Source organism: Carcharodon carcharias, chromosome 20 (assembly GCF_017639515.1).
Source record: "Carcharodon carcharias isolate sCarCar2 chromosome 20, sCarCar2.pri, whole genome shotgun sequence".
NCBI lineage: Eukaryota > Metazoa > Chordata > Chondrichthyes > Lamniformes > Lamnidae > Carcharodon > Carcharodon carcharias.
Window position 1 is genome coordinate 75,326,802 of NC_054486.1, and position 17,804 is coordinate 75,344,605.

At 41.9% G+C, this 17,804-nt stretch overlaps 1 protein-coding gene and 1 non-coding gene across 3 annotated transcripts in view; both read left to right on the forward strand.

The window, feature by feature from the left end:
- Positions 1-16,044, forward strand: part of eml1 (EMAP like 1) — a 233,323-nt gene extending 217,279 nt beyond the window's left edge. For both annotated transcript variants that reach the window (XM_041214024.1, XM_041214023.1), the window contains exons 18-22: positions 979-1,076; positions 1,540-1,627; positions 5,578-5,673; positions 13,102-13,232; positions 14,919-16,044. In XM_041214024.1, coding sequence (XP_041069958.1) covers positions 979-1,076; positions 1,540-1,627; positions 5,578-5,673; positions 13,102-13,232; positions 14,919-15,044 — 539 coding nt within the window. In that variant the 3' untranslated portion in view covers positions 15,045-16,044. The remainder of the gene's footprint in view (positions 1-978; positions 1,077-1,539; positions 1,628-5,577; positions 5,674-13,101; positions 13,233-14,918) is intronic.
- On the forward strand, positions 5,950-6,088 carry LOC121292867. Its single transcript, XR_005946359.1, has one exon. It is a non-coding gene; the product is annotated as a U4 spliceosomal RNA (small nuclear RNA).
- Positions 16,045-17,804: the final 1,760 nt, after the last annotated feature.

Here is a 17,804-nt window from a genome sequence, read left to right on the forward strand (position 1 = left end):
AGCAGGTGAAGAGCTCAGGCAGCCTTTGCATTTTTCATGGATCCTCATCCACAGGTGGGATGAGGTTTCATGAAGGGTTTATAACTGTAATGAAATTTTTTATTAAAATTCATTGACAAGTCCCTGCTCATGGGACACTGTCACATGAGGGGACATGTCTGAATAATTTTTTAAATTCTTTTTTTTTTCAAGTTTTCCAAATCAAATTAATCTCCCTGAGGCAGCTCCGGAGCCGATTGTGTGTGGCAATCGGCTGCACGCCCGCTCCTGCCCAGCCCACCCGACGGGGAGAAAATTCTCCCCCTTATGTTTTTATCAACAGCCCAATTCCAGATTTCAACTTGTAAACAAATTGATATTTAATATTCTTAGTCTTTATTCAATTTTTATTTAGGTCATTGCTTGTGTAGTTTGCATGTGATAATGAGATACATGTTTATGTAAATATTACAGAGCTGACTACTGAGTGAAGGATAACTTGATGGGTAGCTTTATGCCAAAGACAGTGAGGGAGAATTGCACAATTAGTATTTAAATTATTTAAACAAAGATGTGTATTTACCTATACCTTAATTAGACATTTTTTTTCTATTTGAATCAAAAATACAATTAAGATAGCAGTTCCTCAATTTTTGCCTTTTCTGACACAATCAAAAGCCTACCTCATTATCAGACACAACAAATGATTACATTGACGTCAGCATTGTATCATTGACATAATTGAGTCCAAATTTGAGTGAGACATGGATATGCAGTGACCGAGTGCTACCCATCCTCTAACATAGATTCAAAACGATATGCTTGGTGAAAGGTGTTTTTGGGATAGTAATACTGATATTACAGTAGTATTGGTAATGTCAACCGGTAACATTTTATTTTAATTGGGTATTTTGAGAAGGATGTTGTACTTTTTAAAAGCACAAGTTTGCATTAATTCCATTATCAACAATCTATTCTACTTTGTGCTCCTTTTTTTAGAGGGACATTATTTAGCAATTGGCTCCCATGATAATTATATTTACATCTACACAGTCAATGAAAATGGCAGAAAATACAGCCGAGTTGGTAAATGCTCAGTAAGTTGCATTTAATAAAAATTGAACTGCGTTGCATGTTTGTTTTTCTGTTATAATGATGATTTGTTAAATCGAGGGGGTAATTTTAGGCAATAGTGTAAACTAGGAGAATGATATCAGATCGACCGCTTCCCCCAATTCAATAGAATTTAACATTGGGAAAGATACATAATGGGCAGCTGATCCAGTATCACCTCATTTCCACTACACTCATTTATATTACCCCAATCACTCTGGCCTCAGCGGCTTTTATAATTCAGTAAGAAATTGCACATTGCAATCAAAGGGCATTGATACCATGCAGAGCATTCCTTATGAAAATAAGGCGCTTCAAGAACTTTTAGACTGCTATCTAACCTTCTATTGTATGCAACCTTCACAACAGTTCCATCGAGGCAGGAAGTTATGTACAATCGTAACCGAGTTCAAGTATAATCAGATGTCATCTCTTCCCCCTTTATAGGGTCACTCCAGTTTTATCACACACCTTGACTGGTCAACTGATTCTCAGTATTTAATGTCTAATTCTGGGGACTATGAGATCCTGTACTGTAAGTATTACATCTTTTGGATTCTAAATAAAAGTTAGCTTGATTTGGAATTTGTTTTTAAAGGACAACACGTTCCCATCAAAAAATGAGTGGTTTCTGGTTCAGTAACACCTCAATTTTAAAATTCGCATCCTTGTTTTCAAATCCCTCCATGGCTTCACCCCTCCCCATTTCTATAACCACCTCCAGGATCTCTGCGCTCCTTCATTTCTGGTTTCTTGTGCACCCTTAATTTTACCCATTCCACCACTGCTTTAATGAGCCAGGGCCCCAGTTCTGGCAATGCTTCACAGCACAAGTAGCATTCCAAGCAGCTGTCGCAGCAAGTTATAAAATAAACTCAAAGATTTGATTAGAGCATCCCCTATTGATCTTAAATGGAAATGTCTTAGTTAAGCCCAGATATCTGAACAGACTGATATGCCATAGTACATATTCACATTACAGTTTTCTATATACCTCTGTTAATATACTGGTCCATATTTTACAGTCAGTGGTGAAGAAACAGCGCCACTGTTTGCTTACATGTTTACCGTACACATTTTGTATTATGCTTACAGCTATCCACAAATTTTTCTTGGGCTTTTCAGTGGCAAATTACAGTATTTAGAGATTCATTTCAGTATAGCACTTCCTACAGATCTGGTAACATGTGTGAACAGGTCAAGCAACAGAGTCCTCTTCAAACAATCAGATTGAAGAATCCTCACTGAGCCATGCAAAGGGGAACTTTAAGTCTCAAATACGTTTGGATTGGGTGGGATGTAAAAATTTTAAAAATCTCAAACCCAGTCTGCCTCCAACCTGTCTACTTCCAATTTAATGGAGACAGGATGGAGGGGTGGGGAGATACTAGTGACCAACGTGCTCCCAGAATGTTGGTTGGGTGTTTAAATATAATAATGAGGCTGCCTCCCCCTTTTTCATTTCTCTTCCAAGTTTAACTCTGGCCAGCCAGGTTTCGAGGGTCAGTGGATAAAGATAAAGGAGGACTTATTCATGGAAATGTTAAGTGCTTTTACAACACTGCCTGCAGGCCAGGAGAAGCAGGGATGCTTTCACCTAGTCCAACTTCCTCCACCCCTCCAACATTGCCCACCAACCCTCCAGGATTTTACCCTCGCCCCCAGGATCGGATGGAATCCAGGATTGCCAACTTCACCCAACTGGACAAGCCCATGATCAAACCATCTCTCTCCCCGACACAGCACTCCCACAAGCCCAGCTGAAGACCCACTCTCACTGCTGCTTTGCTGCAGCCTCCTCCAGAACATCCCCTGCCCGGAAGCCAAGCTATCAATAGGCTGGCATTGAGACAGGGAACTTGTTGGGAAAAAAAGATGCATACAATGGAATTGAGTATCTGAAGAAACCCAAACTTCTGGGTTTCCCAACAGCAACTCCTCCCTGCAATATGGAAATATTTAATTCACTGTACAGTCATGGACAGAAAGTGAATTAAAGGTAAAGAAAGATGGGATCAAGATAGAGACAGAAAGAAAATGGTTATAATTTTTAATTCATTTTTACAAGTCCAACAATAATTAAATTCTAAAAGAATGATGCCCCACACGTGTAAAATTCAATTTTCAGGGCCAGAGCGTTTGTTTGCCAGTGACTAAGACTTATCACACTGTTAAAATTTACTTACACCTACTGCACTAGCCTTAATTTTTTCTGGCATGTTTAATGGGTAACTGGTGCGTAAATGCCCCAACTTCACACTTTCAAATATGTTTCAGTGCTGAATCTATCGGGGAGGTATCCATGTAGTGTAGCTTATGGAAGAGCAGATCAAACTGTGCATGTGCATTCACCAGAGGTTGCTGTCCTACTTACTCTATAAAAACTGTAAGTGTTGATAGCCCAACCACTACGCCTATCCAAATTCTGGGCCATACAAAGATGAGCACCTGCTTTCTGAGGACTAGAGCAGATTGGAGAACAGTGTCTGAGTGTTATTGAAGGTTTTCTTTTATTTTTCTTATTCATTCTTCAGATATGGATGTCACTAGCAAGGCTCAGTGATGTTAACTAGAGAATTCCAAGATTTTGTCCTCCAATGCTGAAAAAAAAATGACAAAATATATTCATGTTGGAATGGTTTGTGACTTGAGGGGGAATTTAGATGGTGTTTCCATGCACCTAACTGCCATTGACCTTCCAGATGGTGAAGATTGCAAGGTTTTGGAGGTGTTCAAGAAGTACATACATATGAACAAACGAGTTAGGAACAGGAGTGGGCCACTCGACCCTCTGGGCTAGGTGCTGCAGTGCATTCTGTGGATAGGTGTGACTGGTTAACGTGATGGAGGGGTATCAATCAAATGGGCTGCTTTGTCCTTGGATGATGTTGCGCTTTTGAGTGTTGAGGCAGTTGCACCCATTCAGGCAAGTAGGGCCATTCCATTACGCTGATGACTTGTGCCTTTTACATGGTGGATAGAATTTGGGGAATGAGTTAAGTTACTTACCATAGAATAAAGTCTCTGATCTATTATTAATAACATCAATGAAAACAAATTGCTTTTCTAGCCACAAAAGGAAGAACTTGCATTTACATAATGCTTTTGCTGACTTCAGACCATCCCAAAGTGCTTTATAGCCATTGAATCAATTTTTAGGTAGAATAAATTTTTTAATGTGGGGAAATCCAGCAGCCAATTTGCAAACAGGAAGGTCCTACAAATAGGAACAATGACTAATTAAATGGCCTTAGTGATGTTGATTGAGGGATAAATATTATGCAGGACACTGAAAGAACTCTGCTCTTTAAGTATTGTCGTGCGATATTTGACATCCACCCGAACAGGCAGACAGGGTGCTCTTTTGATGCCTCATCTGAAAGACAGTACGTGTATCAGTAGACTACTTCCTGTGAACTACTCTGAGCTTTCAACTGAGATTACGTGCCCAAGTCTTAGAGTGGAGTTTGAACTTGTGCTCTCCTGACTCAGAATAGTGTACTATCAGTGAATCAAGGTTGAGAAGATAATAGAGGATTTCCTCAAAGCCTGTCCTCCATTTACAAGGCACAAGTCAGGAGTGTGATGGAATACTCCCCACTTGCCTGATTGAGCGCAGCTCCCCCAACACTCAAGAAGCTTGACACCATCCAGGACAAAGCGGCCCGCTTGATTGGCACCACATCCACAAACATTCGCTCCCTCCACCACCATTGCACAGTAGCAGCAGTGATGCACTGATACATGATGCACTGCAGGAATTCACCAAGGCTCCTTTGACAGCACTTTCCAAACCCATGACCACTACCATCTTGAAGGACAATGACAGCAGATAGATGGGAACACCACCACCTGGAAGTTCCCCCCGAAGTCACTCACCATCCTGACTTGGAAATATACTGCTGTTCCTTCACTGCTGCTTGGTCAAAATCCTGGAACTCCCTCCCTAACAGCACTGTGGGTATACCTACACCACATGGACTGCAGCGGTTCAAGAAGGCTTTCTCAAGGGCAATTAGGGATGGCCAATAAATGCTGGCCCAGCTAATGACGTCCACATCCCATGAGTGAATTAAAAAAGAACATCCTTTTATTAAAAAGCAAATTGCAAAATATTACAATCAATAATCTAATAAATGGAGGTAGATTTTTAATTGTTAAAGATTTATTCTAATTTTGCATTTTGACATTGTTGTGGGCTCAATTTTAACTCTGCAAGTGAATGGGTTTTGAGTGAGTTAAGATCAGGCCCTGTAACTTCAGTCTATTTTCAGATGGATTTGTATGGTTCAAGCTGTAACAGTAAATATTCCTGTTACAAGGATGGCTTTTGATAGAAGAATGTTTAGTGTCAGGAATTTATAGCTTAATGGCTTGAAATGATTCTGTAATAGCCTGTGCAATACAAATTATATAAAATTCATTATCTATCATTCACTCCAGTGTGATTGAATCCTCGCATTTTACTTTGTTTTTCATGTACAGGGATGCCATCAGTCTGCAAGCAAGTGGTGAGTGTTGAACAGATCAGGGATGTTGAGTGGGCCACTTATACCTGCACATTAGGATTTCATGTATTTGGTAAGTATTCTGCTCATTCATATCTTAACTAAGTGAGGACTCTATAGAGCCATACTGTTTCAAAAATTAATCCCATCTCTTTAAATGATTTACTGCTATCTGATGGTGCAGGCAGTCTCATGCCCTGGAGATGCTGTCTGATGTTCTGGTAAAACTGTCTGATACTTTGGGGCTGCAGGTTATCTGAAGCTCTTAGGGTGCAGGATGTCTGTTAATTGGGTATTAATTGTATTTAATTGCATACAGTTGGTGGACATTAGCTGGGGGAATTCAGTTGTGCTCCTGTAAATAGTATTGTAGCCAATGAGGTTTAACTGAGGCGTGATTATTGCTTATTGAAAACTTTTTGCAATACCCTGCTACGGTGACTTGCAACAAAGTCGCTATTAGCAATTTTTGACAGCCTCTTCGGAGACTATTTACGTATGTGAAAAGATAGTAAATAGAAACAGACTGAAACTGTGGTGGTTGGGTTCGAAGATATATGTTTTGAACTCAGCCAAGCATTTAAAATGAGGCCATCTGGCACTATAACAGATGGTCAGACATCTGTTTCTCCAGATGGTCTCATTATGAATACTTGCCTGCACTTGAAGACTTCATCAATGAATTAGCTCAGCAAGTGACTGTTTACACAGGTTAAAATGGGGTGTTAGCTTTGATTGATTGACATCTTTATGAGGTTATAATAAGTTATTTTTTCTCTTATCTGTTTTTTTCAATGTTTGTATTTTTTTGGACAGGGTTAAGAGATATGAAGACAGGTAAAGCTTCTGTTATTGAAACTATGAATGGCAGTGTCTGATTGGCACTAGGTTGCAAAAGCAGCAGAGTTTTTCAAAGCAGATTACTGAATGGGTGTCTTTTTCATTAGCATTTCAAGACTTGTCATTATTATATGGATCATTGGTTCTGTTCATAGTACAAATTGAATGAGATGGCATGGAAGGAGCATGAGGGGCATGGAGGTGATGGGATATGGAGGTTGCATGGTAGTCAGTGAGGGGATGTGAGGGGTGAGGGCTAAAGGGCCTAACTGCCTTTAATGCAGCTTGAACAAGGTCCCAGTGAACTGAGGCAGGCCATCTGACCAGCCAATCTTGGACTCACCCGCCTCCATAGCTGCATCTGAAACTTTGGGAAATTTCCCGACCCGAGCTTCTGTCTGGTTAGCGAAAATCCAGCCCATCATATCAGACCATCCGAGACAGACTGCAATTCAAGAGATATACTAAATGATAGAAGAGAGGGTGATGGGAATGAAAAGACCCTGATAAGGTAATAGGTCATGAATATAAGACAGTACTTATCAAACATAGTATTTAAACTGTTAAGGTTCATTCCTCATGATTAATCAGCATTACTTACAAAATCTCAGACTCTGAGCAAGTAATAGAAGTAAACAAGACGCCTTATTCCTCAAATGCTTATGTGTTTTATGATGAGGGTGCTGAAAAACAGAATCCAATAGATCACAGGGTGGATAGTGGTGATGTGAGTGATCACGACACAGATTATAGAGCTATCACATCCACAAGTCAATTGTCCAGAGCGTGTGCTTGGGTGACATGTATTCCAAGGGGGTCTAGTGAATGGAGGGATGTAACAATTGTGGGACTTGCAGAAAAAGCTAGTGGTAAGTTTAACTATTGGTTGAATATTCATGATAATGGTCAAAAAATGAGGTCCTTGGACTGATAGGATAAAGTGAAACAGTAGAGAGTAAGAAAGCACAGCGTAAGTAGTGATCCTTAGACAGCACCTGCCAAACCCAAGACCACTACCGTCTAGATGGACAAGGGCAGCAGACACATGGGAACACCACCACCTGGAAGTTCCCCTCCAAGTCACTCGCCATCCTGAGTTGGAAATATATCGCCTTTCCTTCACAGTTGCTGGGTCAAAATCCTGGAACTCCCTCCCTAACAGCACTGTGGGTGTACCTACACCACAGGGACTGCAGCAGTTCAAGAAGGCAGCTCACCACCACCTTCTCAAGGGCAATAAATGCTGGCCAAGCCAGCGATGCCCAAATTCCCATGAATGAATAATAAACAAAGTAAGTTCAGAAGTGATTCCTGTATCAGAAATTGATCACACACCAGAGAAAGAGCCTTAAATAGTGCAAAAGGGAGATCTCGCAGTACTAGACCCAGCAGGTATAAAAGTGGAAATATAAGCCATAGCTTGAATAGACTAGACGATGAAGTAAAGGCAACAGAATAGTCTCCTAAAAGAAGTCCTCATGATCATGAAGTTTTGGTGGCTGTGAATAAAATTGAGGATGAACTAATAAGAGAGGCAAAACAAGGGGAGTTAGATAGTTGGAGTGAGTTTGGAATTTATTCTGAGGTACCAGACAAGGGTCGACCAGCCTTGTCACATTTATACTAAGAAATTCCTTGTAATGAGACTTAATCTAAAATAGGTGTGTGGAGTGAATGGGTGGTGCAGTTGTTAGAGTGGCTTCTCCCAGTAATCATAAAATGTTTTCAGCTCTTTTGACTACATATTCGTGGGAGTTTAGGTCAATGAACATAAAAGCTGCGTTTCTGCAGAGCAACAAGATGCAGCGGATGCTGAAGGAAAACTATGGAAAATAAACAAATGATGGTTCTCCTTACTAACATCTGGGGGCTAGTGCCAAAATTGGGAGAGCTGTCTCACAGACTAGTCAAGCAACAGCCTGACATAGTCATCATCAAGGAATCATACCTTATAGATAATGTCCCAGACACCACCATCACCATCCCTGGGTATGTCCTGTCCCACCAGCAGGACAGGCCCAGCAGAGGTGGCAGCACAGTGGTATACAATCAGGAGGGAATTACCCTGGGAGTCCTCAACATCGACTCCGGATCCCATGAAGTCTCATGGCATCAGGTCAAACATGGGCAAGGAAACATCCTGCTGATTACCACGTACTGCCCTCCCTCAGCTGATGAATCAGCACTCCTCCATGTTGAACAGCACATGGAGGAAGCACTGAGGGTGGCAAGAGTGCCGAATGTACTCTGGGTGGAGGACTTCAATATCCAACACCAAGAGCGGCTGGGTGGCACCGCAACTGACCAAGCTGGCCAAGTCCTAAATTACATAGCTGCTAGGCTGGGTCTGTGGCAGATGGTGAGGGAGCCAACAAGAGGGAAAAATGTACTTGACCTCATCCTCACCAACCTACCTGCCACAGATGCAAATGTCCATGACAGTACTGGTAGGAGTGACCACCGCACAGTCGTTGTAGAGACAAAGTCCCACCTTCACATTGAGGATACCCTCTATTGTGTTGTGTTGCACCACCACTGTGCTAAATGAGATAGATCTTGAACAGATCCATAAGGCGCAGTGGGACATCAGCAGCTGCAGAATTGTACACAAGCGCAATTTGTAACCTCACGGCCCGGCATATCCCCCACTCTGCAAACCAGGGTATCAACCCTGGTTCACTGAAGAGTGCAGGAGGGCATGCCAGGAGCAGCACCGGGCATACCTAAAAATAAGGTGTCAACCTGGTGAAGCTATAACACAGGACTACTTGCATGCCAAACAGCATTAGCAGCAAGTGATAAACAGGGCTAAGCGATCCCACAACCAACGGATCTGACCTAAGCCCTGCAGTCCCGCCACATCCCGTTGTGAATGGTGTTTGGACAATTAAACTACTCACTGGAGGAGGAGGCTCCACAAATATCCCCATCCTCAATGATGAAGGAGCCCAGCACATCAGCTGAAAAGATAAGGCTGAAGCATTTGCTCCAATATTCAGCCAGAAGTGCTGAGTGGATGATCCATCTCGGCCTCATCCGGAGGTCCCCTGCATCACAGGTGCCAGTCTTCAGCCAGTTAGTTTCACTCCACATGATATCAAGGAACAGCTGAAGGCACTGGATACTGCAAAGGCTATGGGCTCTGACAATATTCCTGCAATAGTACTGAAGACTTCTGCTCCAGAACTTAACGCGGCCCTAGCCAAGCTGTCCCAGTACAGCTATAACACTGGCATCTATCCGATTATGTGGAAAATTGCTCAGGTATGTCCTGTACACAAAAAGCAGGACAAATCCAACCCAGCCAATTATCGCCCCATCAGTCTCCTCTCGATCATCAGTAAAGTAATGGAAGGGGTCATCAACAGAGCTATCAAACGGCATTTGCTTAGCAATAACCAGCTCACTCTCTCCCTGTTTGAGTTCTGTTAGGGCCACTCAGCTCGTGACTTCATTATAACGTTGGTTCAAATATGGACAAAAGAGCTGAACTCCCAGACTGAGGTGAGAGTGACTGCCCTTGACATCAAAGCAGCATTTGACAGAGTGTGGCATCAAGGGCCCCTAGCATAACTGGAATCAATGGAAATCAGGGCAAAACTCTCCGCTAGTTGGAGTCATACCTAGCACATAGGAAGATGGTTGTGGTTGTTGAAGATCAGTTATCTCAGCTCCAGGACCTCACTGCAGGAGTTCCTCAGGGTAGTGTCCTCGGCCCAGCCATCTTCAGCTGCTTCATCAATGACCTTCTTTCCATCATAAGGTCAGAAGTGGGGATCTTCACTGATGATTGCACAATGTTCAGCACCATTCGCAACTCCTTAGATACTGAATGAGTCAATGTCTAAATGCAACAAGACCTGGATAATATCCAGGCTTGGGCTGACAAGTGGCAAGTAACATTCGTGCCACACAAGTGTCAGGCAATGACCATCTCCAACAATCAGAATGCAACCATCGCCCCTTGATGTTCAATGGCATTACCATCATTGAATCCTCCACTATCAAAATCTTGGAGATTACCATTGACTAGAAACTGAACTGGACAAGCCATATAAATATTGTGGCTACGAGAGCAGGTCAGAGGCTAGGAATCGTGTGATGAATAACTCACCTTCTGACTCCCCAAAGCCTGTCCACCATCTACAAGGCACAAGTCAGGAGTGTAATGGAATGCTCCCCACTTGCCTGATTGAGTGCAGCTCCCACAACACTCAAGAAGTTTGACACCGTCCGGGACAAAGCAGCCTGCTTGATTGGCACCACATCCACAAACATTCACTCCCTCCATCTCTGTTGCACAGTTGCAGCAGGGTGTACCATCTACAAGCTACACTGCAGGAATTAGAGCAGAGAAGACTGATGGGTGACCTGATTGAGGTGTACAAGATTATGAGGGGCATGGACAGGGTGGATAGGGAGCAGCTGTTCCCCTTAGTTGAAGGGTCAGTCACGAAGGGACACAAGTTCAAGGTGAGGGGCAGGAGGTTTAGTGGGGATGTGAAGAAAAACTTTTTTATCCAGACGGTGATGATGGTCTGGAATGCGCTGCCTGGGAGGGTGGTGGATACGGGTTGCCTCACATCCTTTAGAAAATACCTGGATGAGCACTTGGCATGTCATAACATTCAAGGCTATGGGCCAAGTGCTAGTAAATGGGATTAGGTAGGTAGGTCAGGTGTTTCTCACGTGTCGGTGCAGACTCGATGGGCCGAAGGGCCTCTTCGGCACTGTGTGATTCTGAAGTCATGAATTGTGAGATTGTTTTACAAAAATAAATACGTATATGAAGAAATTGTTAGGGGTCTTAGAGGAAGGGTATCTTGCGATGTAATACATTGTGCAAAATATGGAGCTCTTTAATTTATTTTGAAATTTTGGTTGTACATATAAACTCTAATTTGTTTTAAACGAGAGAGAGAGAAGAGAATTGTTTAAATGTATGCTGGTCGTGGGCTGCAAGCAATCGGGTGCTCTTGGGGGTGCAGGATGTCTGTTAATTGTATTTAATTGTATACAGCTGGTGGACATTTATTGGGTTCATATACTCCTATGAATTGCAAAAGGCTAGTATACAAGTATAGCAGCTTGGCCTAAATAGCCAAGTGGTTATGGTACTGGGTTTGTAACCCCAAGATCAAGAGTTCAAATCTCACAATGGCAAACTATGAAACAATGTAACTTCATCTGAAACAGATGGAAACAGGTTTACTCAAAAAGAGTATCAAGAGTTCAAATCTCACAGTGGCAAACTATGAAACCATGTAACTTCATCTGAATAGGAACAGATGGAAATGTGTTTGTACTCAAAAGAGTTACAATACATCCTACAACTAGCTACTAGAAATTAAAATATTAGGCTTGGCCTAAATAGCCAAGTGGTTATGGTACTGGGTTTGTAACCCCAAGATCAAGAGTTCAAATCTCACAGTGACAAACTATGAAACCATGTAACTTCATCTGAATAGGAACAGATGGAAATGTGTTTGTACTCAAAAGAGTTACAATACATTCTACAACTAGCTACTAGAAATTAAAAGCTTGGCCTAAATAGCCAAGTGGTTATGGTACTGGGTTTGTAACCCCATGATCAAGAGTTCAAATCTCACAATGGCAAACTATGAAACAATGTAACTTCATCTGAAACAGATGGAAACAGGTTTACTCAAAAAGAGTATCAAGAGTTCAAATCTCACAAATGCAAACTATGAAAAACAATGTAACTTCATCTGAAACAGATGGAAACATGTTTGTACTCGAAAGAGTTACTCCTATAAATAGGAACTGACTGAAAACTGTGGTGGTTGGGTTAGGAGGTGCATGTTTGTAATGTATATAAAATGCAAATAAAAGCCTATAAAAATCTGTAAAGATTAGTTCCAGTTCTATCCTTTGCCACCAGGCCTTCTGGAATTTTAGTGTTTCGTACACAGGTTTTGCAGGCTGTCTGATGCTCTCGTGGTGCTACCAGGTGACCTGTTGGTGCTCTGGAGGTGTAGGCATATTGTTCTGGCAGTGAAGACTATCTGATAGCTCTGATTTCACCATTTTGGCTCCTAGAGTATTAGCCTATGAGTGCAGGTTACAGTTTTAAAGTATTTAGTTCTGCATACCTAATTTGGAAATTACCACTCGTATTCAGAAATGTGGTGGAATACTCTCCATTTGCCTGGACATGTGAGGCTCCAACAACACTCAAGAAGCACAACACAATCCAGGACAAAGCACCCAACTTGATTGGCACCTCATCCACCAGCTTAAACATTCACCCCCTCCAGCACCAATGTACAGTGGCTGCAGTCTATACCATCTAAAAGATGCACTGCAGTAACTCACGAAAGCTCCTTTGACAACACCTTCTGAACTCACAACCTCTATCAACTAGGAGGACAAGGGCAGCAGACACATGGGAACACCTGCGAGCCACATACCATCCTGACTTGGAACTATATCACCATTCCTTCACTGTCGCTGGTTCATAATCCTGGAACTCCCTTCCTAACAGCACTGTAGGTGTTTCTGGACTGCAGCAGTTAAAGAAGGCAGCTCATCACCACCTTCTCATGGGTAATTTGGGATGGACAACAAATGCATTTCGGGAGGCCTAAGATAGAAATGTTCCCAATTTTTAACGCCTTTGCTATGTATCTGTGTGTTGCAGGAGTTTGGCCTGAAGGATCAGATGGAACTGACATCAATGCTGTTTGCAGATCCAATGATAAAAAACTTTTGTCTACAGGTGATGACTTTGGCAAAGTGCATCTGTTTTCATGTCCATGTTCACAGGCCAGGGTATGACTTCACTTTTACTATATTCTTCATATTGATGTTGAACTTAATTTTCTAAGAATTTTTCACCTGCACCCTTTCAAAATGGTATCTCCCTCCTTTGAGTCCCTTTCCATATTAGCTATTCATATTCTCAGAAGCCAGACCAGGTGACTGCTCCTAGGATTCTAGTTATTATATGTCTGCTCTCTAATGTATTTTTTTCTCTGTCAGACACCAAGTAACCTGGATGGGAATTTTTGGCCCATCTGCTCCATCAAGTTGAGAACTGAATCTATTGCCTAATAACACAGCGATCAGTGAAGTGCTGTTTTGGCTTAAGCAGCATTAATACTGGATCTATAGTCATTTAACAAAATGAATAAGTAAGGGCTAAAATCCAATGGGGCGTGAGCCTGCCAGAATCATTCCCACTAGAAGTTGCGGGTCAGCCAGTGTTCACCCCCTTGCCATGGGCTAGGCTGGCAGAGGTGCCATTTCAGTTACATCTCTTGTGCTTGCCTGGCCTGTCCCTGGCATCAACCCATTTGTGGGAATGGTTGTCTGGTCTCAACCTGACCTTCCACCAGCCCAATAATTATCCTGTTGTGACCTAATGGTCAAAGTCACTTGGTGTAACTTGAGTGAGCCTAAGGAGTGGGAACACTGGTGGAGGAAGATCATGTCCCTGCCTGAGTCCTCTTGCCAAGTGAGGGACAGCTAGATGTTCTATCCTTACAAGGCAAACAGGTGGCCTCTGGAAATGGAGCCCCAGTAAAACTGAATCTCTGTTATTTTCTGTGGCATTTCACTGGAGTTATGGGGACAGACTTGTGGATTTATGGGGCCGAAATGTTCCACTGACTGATGCTGTCCTTTAGCCTGTGAAACATGAACTTCCTTTAATTACATTTCTTCATCTTGTGCCTTGCTGCAATTACTGTTCCTTCTTATTTTTGCATCAGAAGATTCAGAATTGTTAAACTTCATAGTATATATTAATATGTTTTACACATCATTTCAAAGAGGTTCAAACCCCTTCACAGCTGAGGGATCTGAGTATACCACTGAAATGAACACTGTTGATTTAAAAGGGGATGTTTTCATGGATCAGATGGAGTGTTCTTGGGATCCAAGAAAGGCCCTTAGAATTCTTAGAATGGCTCTGCCAGTAGTGAATACTGAATGACTAACAGTAGAGTGGAATTTGTAATAAATGCTACATGTAGCTTAAAGTTCCAGGCACGGGAAGCAGACTGCAAAGGTTTCCTTTCAGATGGAACAATTAGAGCAAAATGTTTAACATGCATGGCCTAATTTATAAGGTAAACACAATGCCAGTTTGCAAACTGTATGCAAATATCATCAAATGGATGTCATGTGATCTAGTATCACATGATCATATCTTCAGGAATACATCCAACCCAGAGTTGGTGACCTTGGATGGGATGCAGAACAGGGATAGTGGGGTGGGGTTGGGGGTAGGGGGGCAGGCCGGGGTGTCAGTGGAGCTTCCTCTGAGTTGAATTGGCAAAAGCTGGGTGCGCTCTTAATTGATAGCTGTTCCTTCAGAACTGAGGTGAGCTGAGGTCTCAGTCACAGTTTGTCTCACCAGCTTTTGATGCAAGTAAATTACAGTTTCCTTTTCATGCAATGTTAATCCACAATGTGCCAATCAAATATGAAAAGAGTCTTTGTTTAACCTTGCAGGCCCCAGGCCACACATATGGAGGACACAGCAGTCATGTAACCAGTGTAAACTTTCTGCATGATGACAGTCAGCTAGTCTCCACTGGCGGGAAGGACATGAGTGTCATGCAGTGGAAGGTCATTTAAACCGGCCTCCTGCCATGAAATTTGCTTTGGATGTCACAGCAAATGTAACACACTTGGAATGATTTTTGCCAGAAGTTTAAACTGCAACTTAAAAAGTGAGAGAAGTTCCTGCACTTTTACAGGCCATGATTTGGCATTTCTGTTAAATGTCAAAGATTTTATTTAAACCTCAGGAAAATCAAGCCTCTGCAAGGTTACTGGTGCATTGTGTGGTACGTGACTGTTCAACAATTCTGACAGTCGCTTCAGAAAACAGACTTGCTCCTGGTCTCTACAGGCTTCAATATGTTTCTCTGTGGTGGTGAGGGTAATGTACAGTATTGTTTATATGTTTACCCCAACAAAATGTCCGTAAACACAACATTTCATTTTAAATGGTGAAAATAAGATGTAATGAACTGTTTACCATAAATACTATATGCACTAAATTTCTTGTACTGACATAAGCTTTGTGTATAATGTGTCTTAAACTTATGTCGCAGTCTGTTTTGTACCTAATTGTCAATCTGTTCCTGAAGCATGGTGAGACTTGACTTCCAGTTGTCACGTTAGTGGAGGCCGCTGTGTATTTTCTTCCCTCTTCCCCTGAAAGGAGCTGCAGTCTTGAAGACAGTTACAATTTAACTGCAGAACCACTGACAAATGCACTCTAAGCCTGCAGAGGCTGTTTGCAGAGAAAAAAAGCCTGCACTTCTATGACTGTGCAACTTCTACTCCATCTCTATCCGCCCCCCACCACCCACGCCCCAGCAAAATGTTGTATGCATGGATATTTTCCCATTGTAAACAAAGCTGATTGCTTGTGAGGACAAAATGAGGACAGGTGTTAGATAGGGCTGGTGATACAGCTCGCACTTTCAGCAAGGTTGAAATATGCGGTTTACATTTGGAATGTATGTAGAGATTTTTTTAAATGACAGTTATTGGTACATTCTTAACACTAAGGTTCAAAGATTTGTTTTGTGACTGATTGTCAATAAATTAAAATTGCTGAAAGGTATCAATGTGAATAGGTGTCTGTGCACTTCTTCCCCTCCTCCAACCTACTTGAGATGACCAATATTAAAAATGTGTTCTAGTTTAAACATTTATTGCTTTTAATGTAATGGTAGTTGGAAATAAGGTGCACAAATAGACACATACACTGCAACTGTAATTTGAATCCAACTTGCATAAGTGTGGAAGCTGACTGTCTGCTTCCATGTTCTTTTGCCGTGAAGGTATATAAATGGTGAACAGGTGTTATCCAACTATGGAGCCCTGGGCTACACCTAAGAGGACCAAGCAAGCATGGGAGGAGAAATCACTGGGATTGATTTGACACTTTGAAAGTAACAAAATTGAGACTCATGAAATAGAAGGGTCAGTGTCAGTTTGGATAAAAAATTTAGCTTAAGGGTAGAAAACAGAGAGTTGTCGTAATTGGTTGTTTTTCAGATAGGTGTTCTCCAAGGGTTAGTGCTTTTTATAATATGTATAAAACACTTGGCGATGATAACAAAAAAGGAAGTGTGACAAAATACGAGGATGATAACCAATTGACAGCAAAAGGGCATAGGCTAGCATATTCCTAACAGCACTGTGGGTGTATCTACACCACATGGACTGCAGCGATTCAAGAAGACAGCTCACCAACACCTTCTTAAGGGCAATTAGGGATGGGCAATAAATGCTGGCCTTGCCAGTGATGCCCACTTTCTATGAATGAATAAAAAAATTAGGCAGACAAGTGACAAATAGAGAATAATACAGAGAAGTGTGAGTTGAAGCATTTTGGCAGATGAATAGGGAGAGGCAATATAGACTCAAAGGCACAGTTCTAAAAAATGTGCAGGTACAGAGGTACATGGGGGTCCATGTGCACATATCTTTCAAGGTGGCAGGACAGTATTGAAAGAGTAATTAGTAAGGCATATGTGATCCTTGGCTTCATAAATAGGTATTGTATACAAAAGCAAGGAAGTTATGTTGAACCTTTATAAAGCTATGGTTAGGCCCCAACTAGAGTATTGCATCCAGATCTGGTCACCGCACTTTAGGGAGAATGTGAGTGTCCTTGAGAGAGTGCAGAAGAGATTTAACAGAATTGTTCCAGGGATGAAGGATTTCACTTCCAATGTTAGATTGTAGAAGCTGGTGGTGTTCTCCTTAGAAGAAAGGAGGTTGGAGAGAGATTTGTAGAGCTGTACATGATTATGGTAGCTTTAGATAAGATAGACAAAGCAAAGCTGTTCCCATTAGCTGATGGTAGAAGGATAAAAGGCTACAGATTTCAAGTTTAGAGTTGGAGATGCAGGGGGGAGGTGAGCAAGAAGTTTTTTAAACGGCGAATGGCAATGACCTGGAATTCACTGCCAAGAGGATGGTGGAAGCAGAGACAGTTAATGATTTCAAAAGAAAATGGGATGCACACTCAAGGGAAATAAACTTGCAGGGCTAAGGGGATAAAGTGGAGTAATGGGAATAAGTGGATTGCTTTACAGAGAGTTGGCATGGACCTGGCCTGCTGAATGACCTCCTATGTCATAATGACTCAATTACTCTATAAATAATAAATGAAACTATCAAAGCATAATGTCACTGAGGTGCACTATGGAAATAAGGGTAGAACTTCAGCAGTGGTTCTCCCAATCTCTTTCGTTGGAAACCCCAGAAAAATGATAGAAATATTTGGATTTTTCCCCAGGGTTTTGCTGATTTTTTCACTGAAGTTACAATGGGAAACAGGGAAACAAACCCCCAGGGTGCTTAAGGAGCATG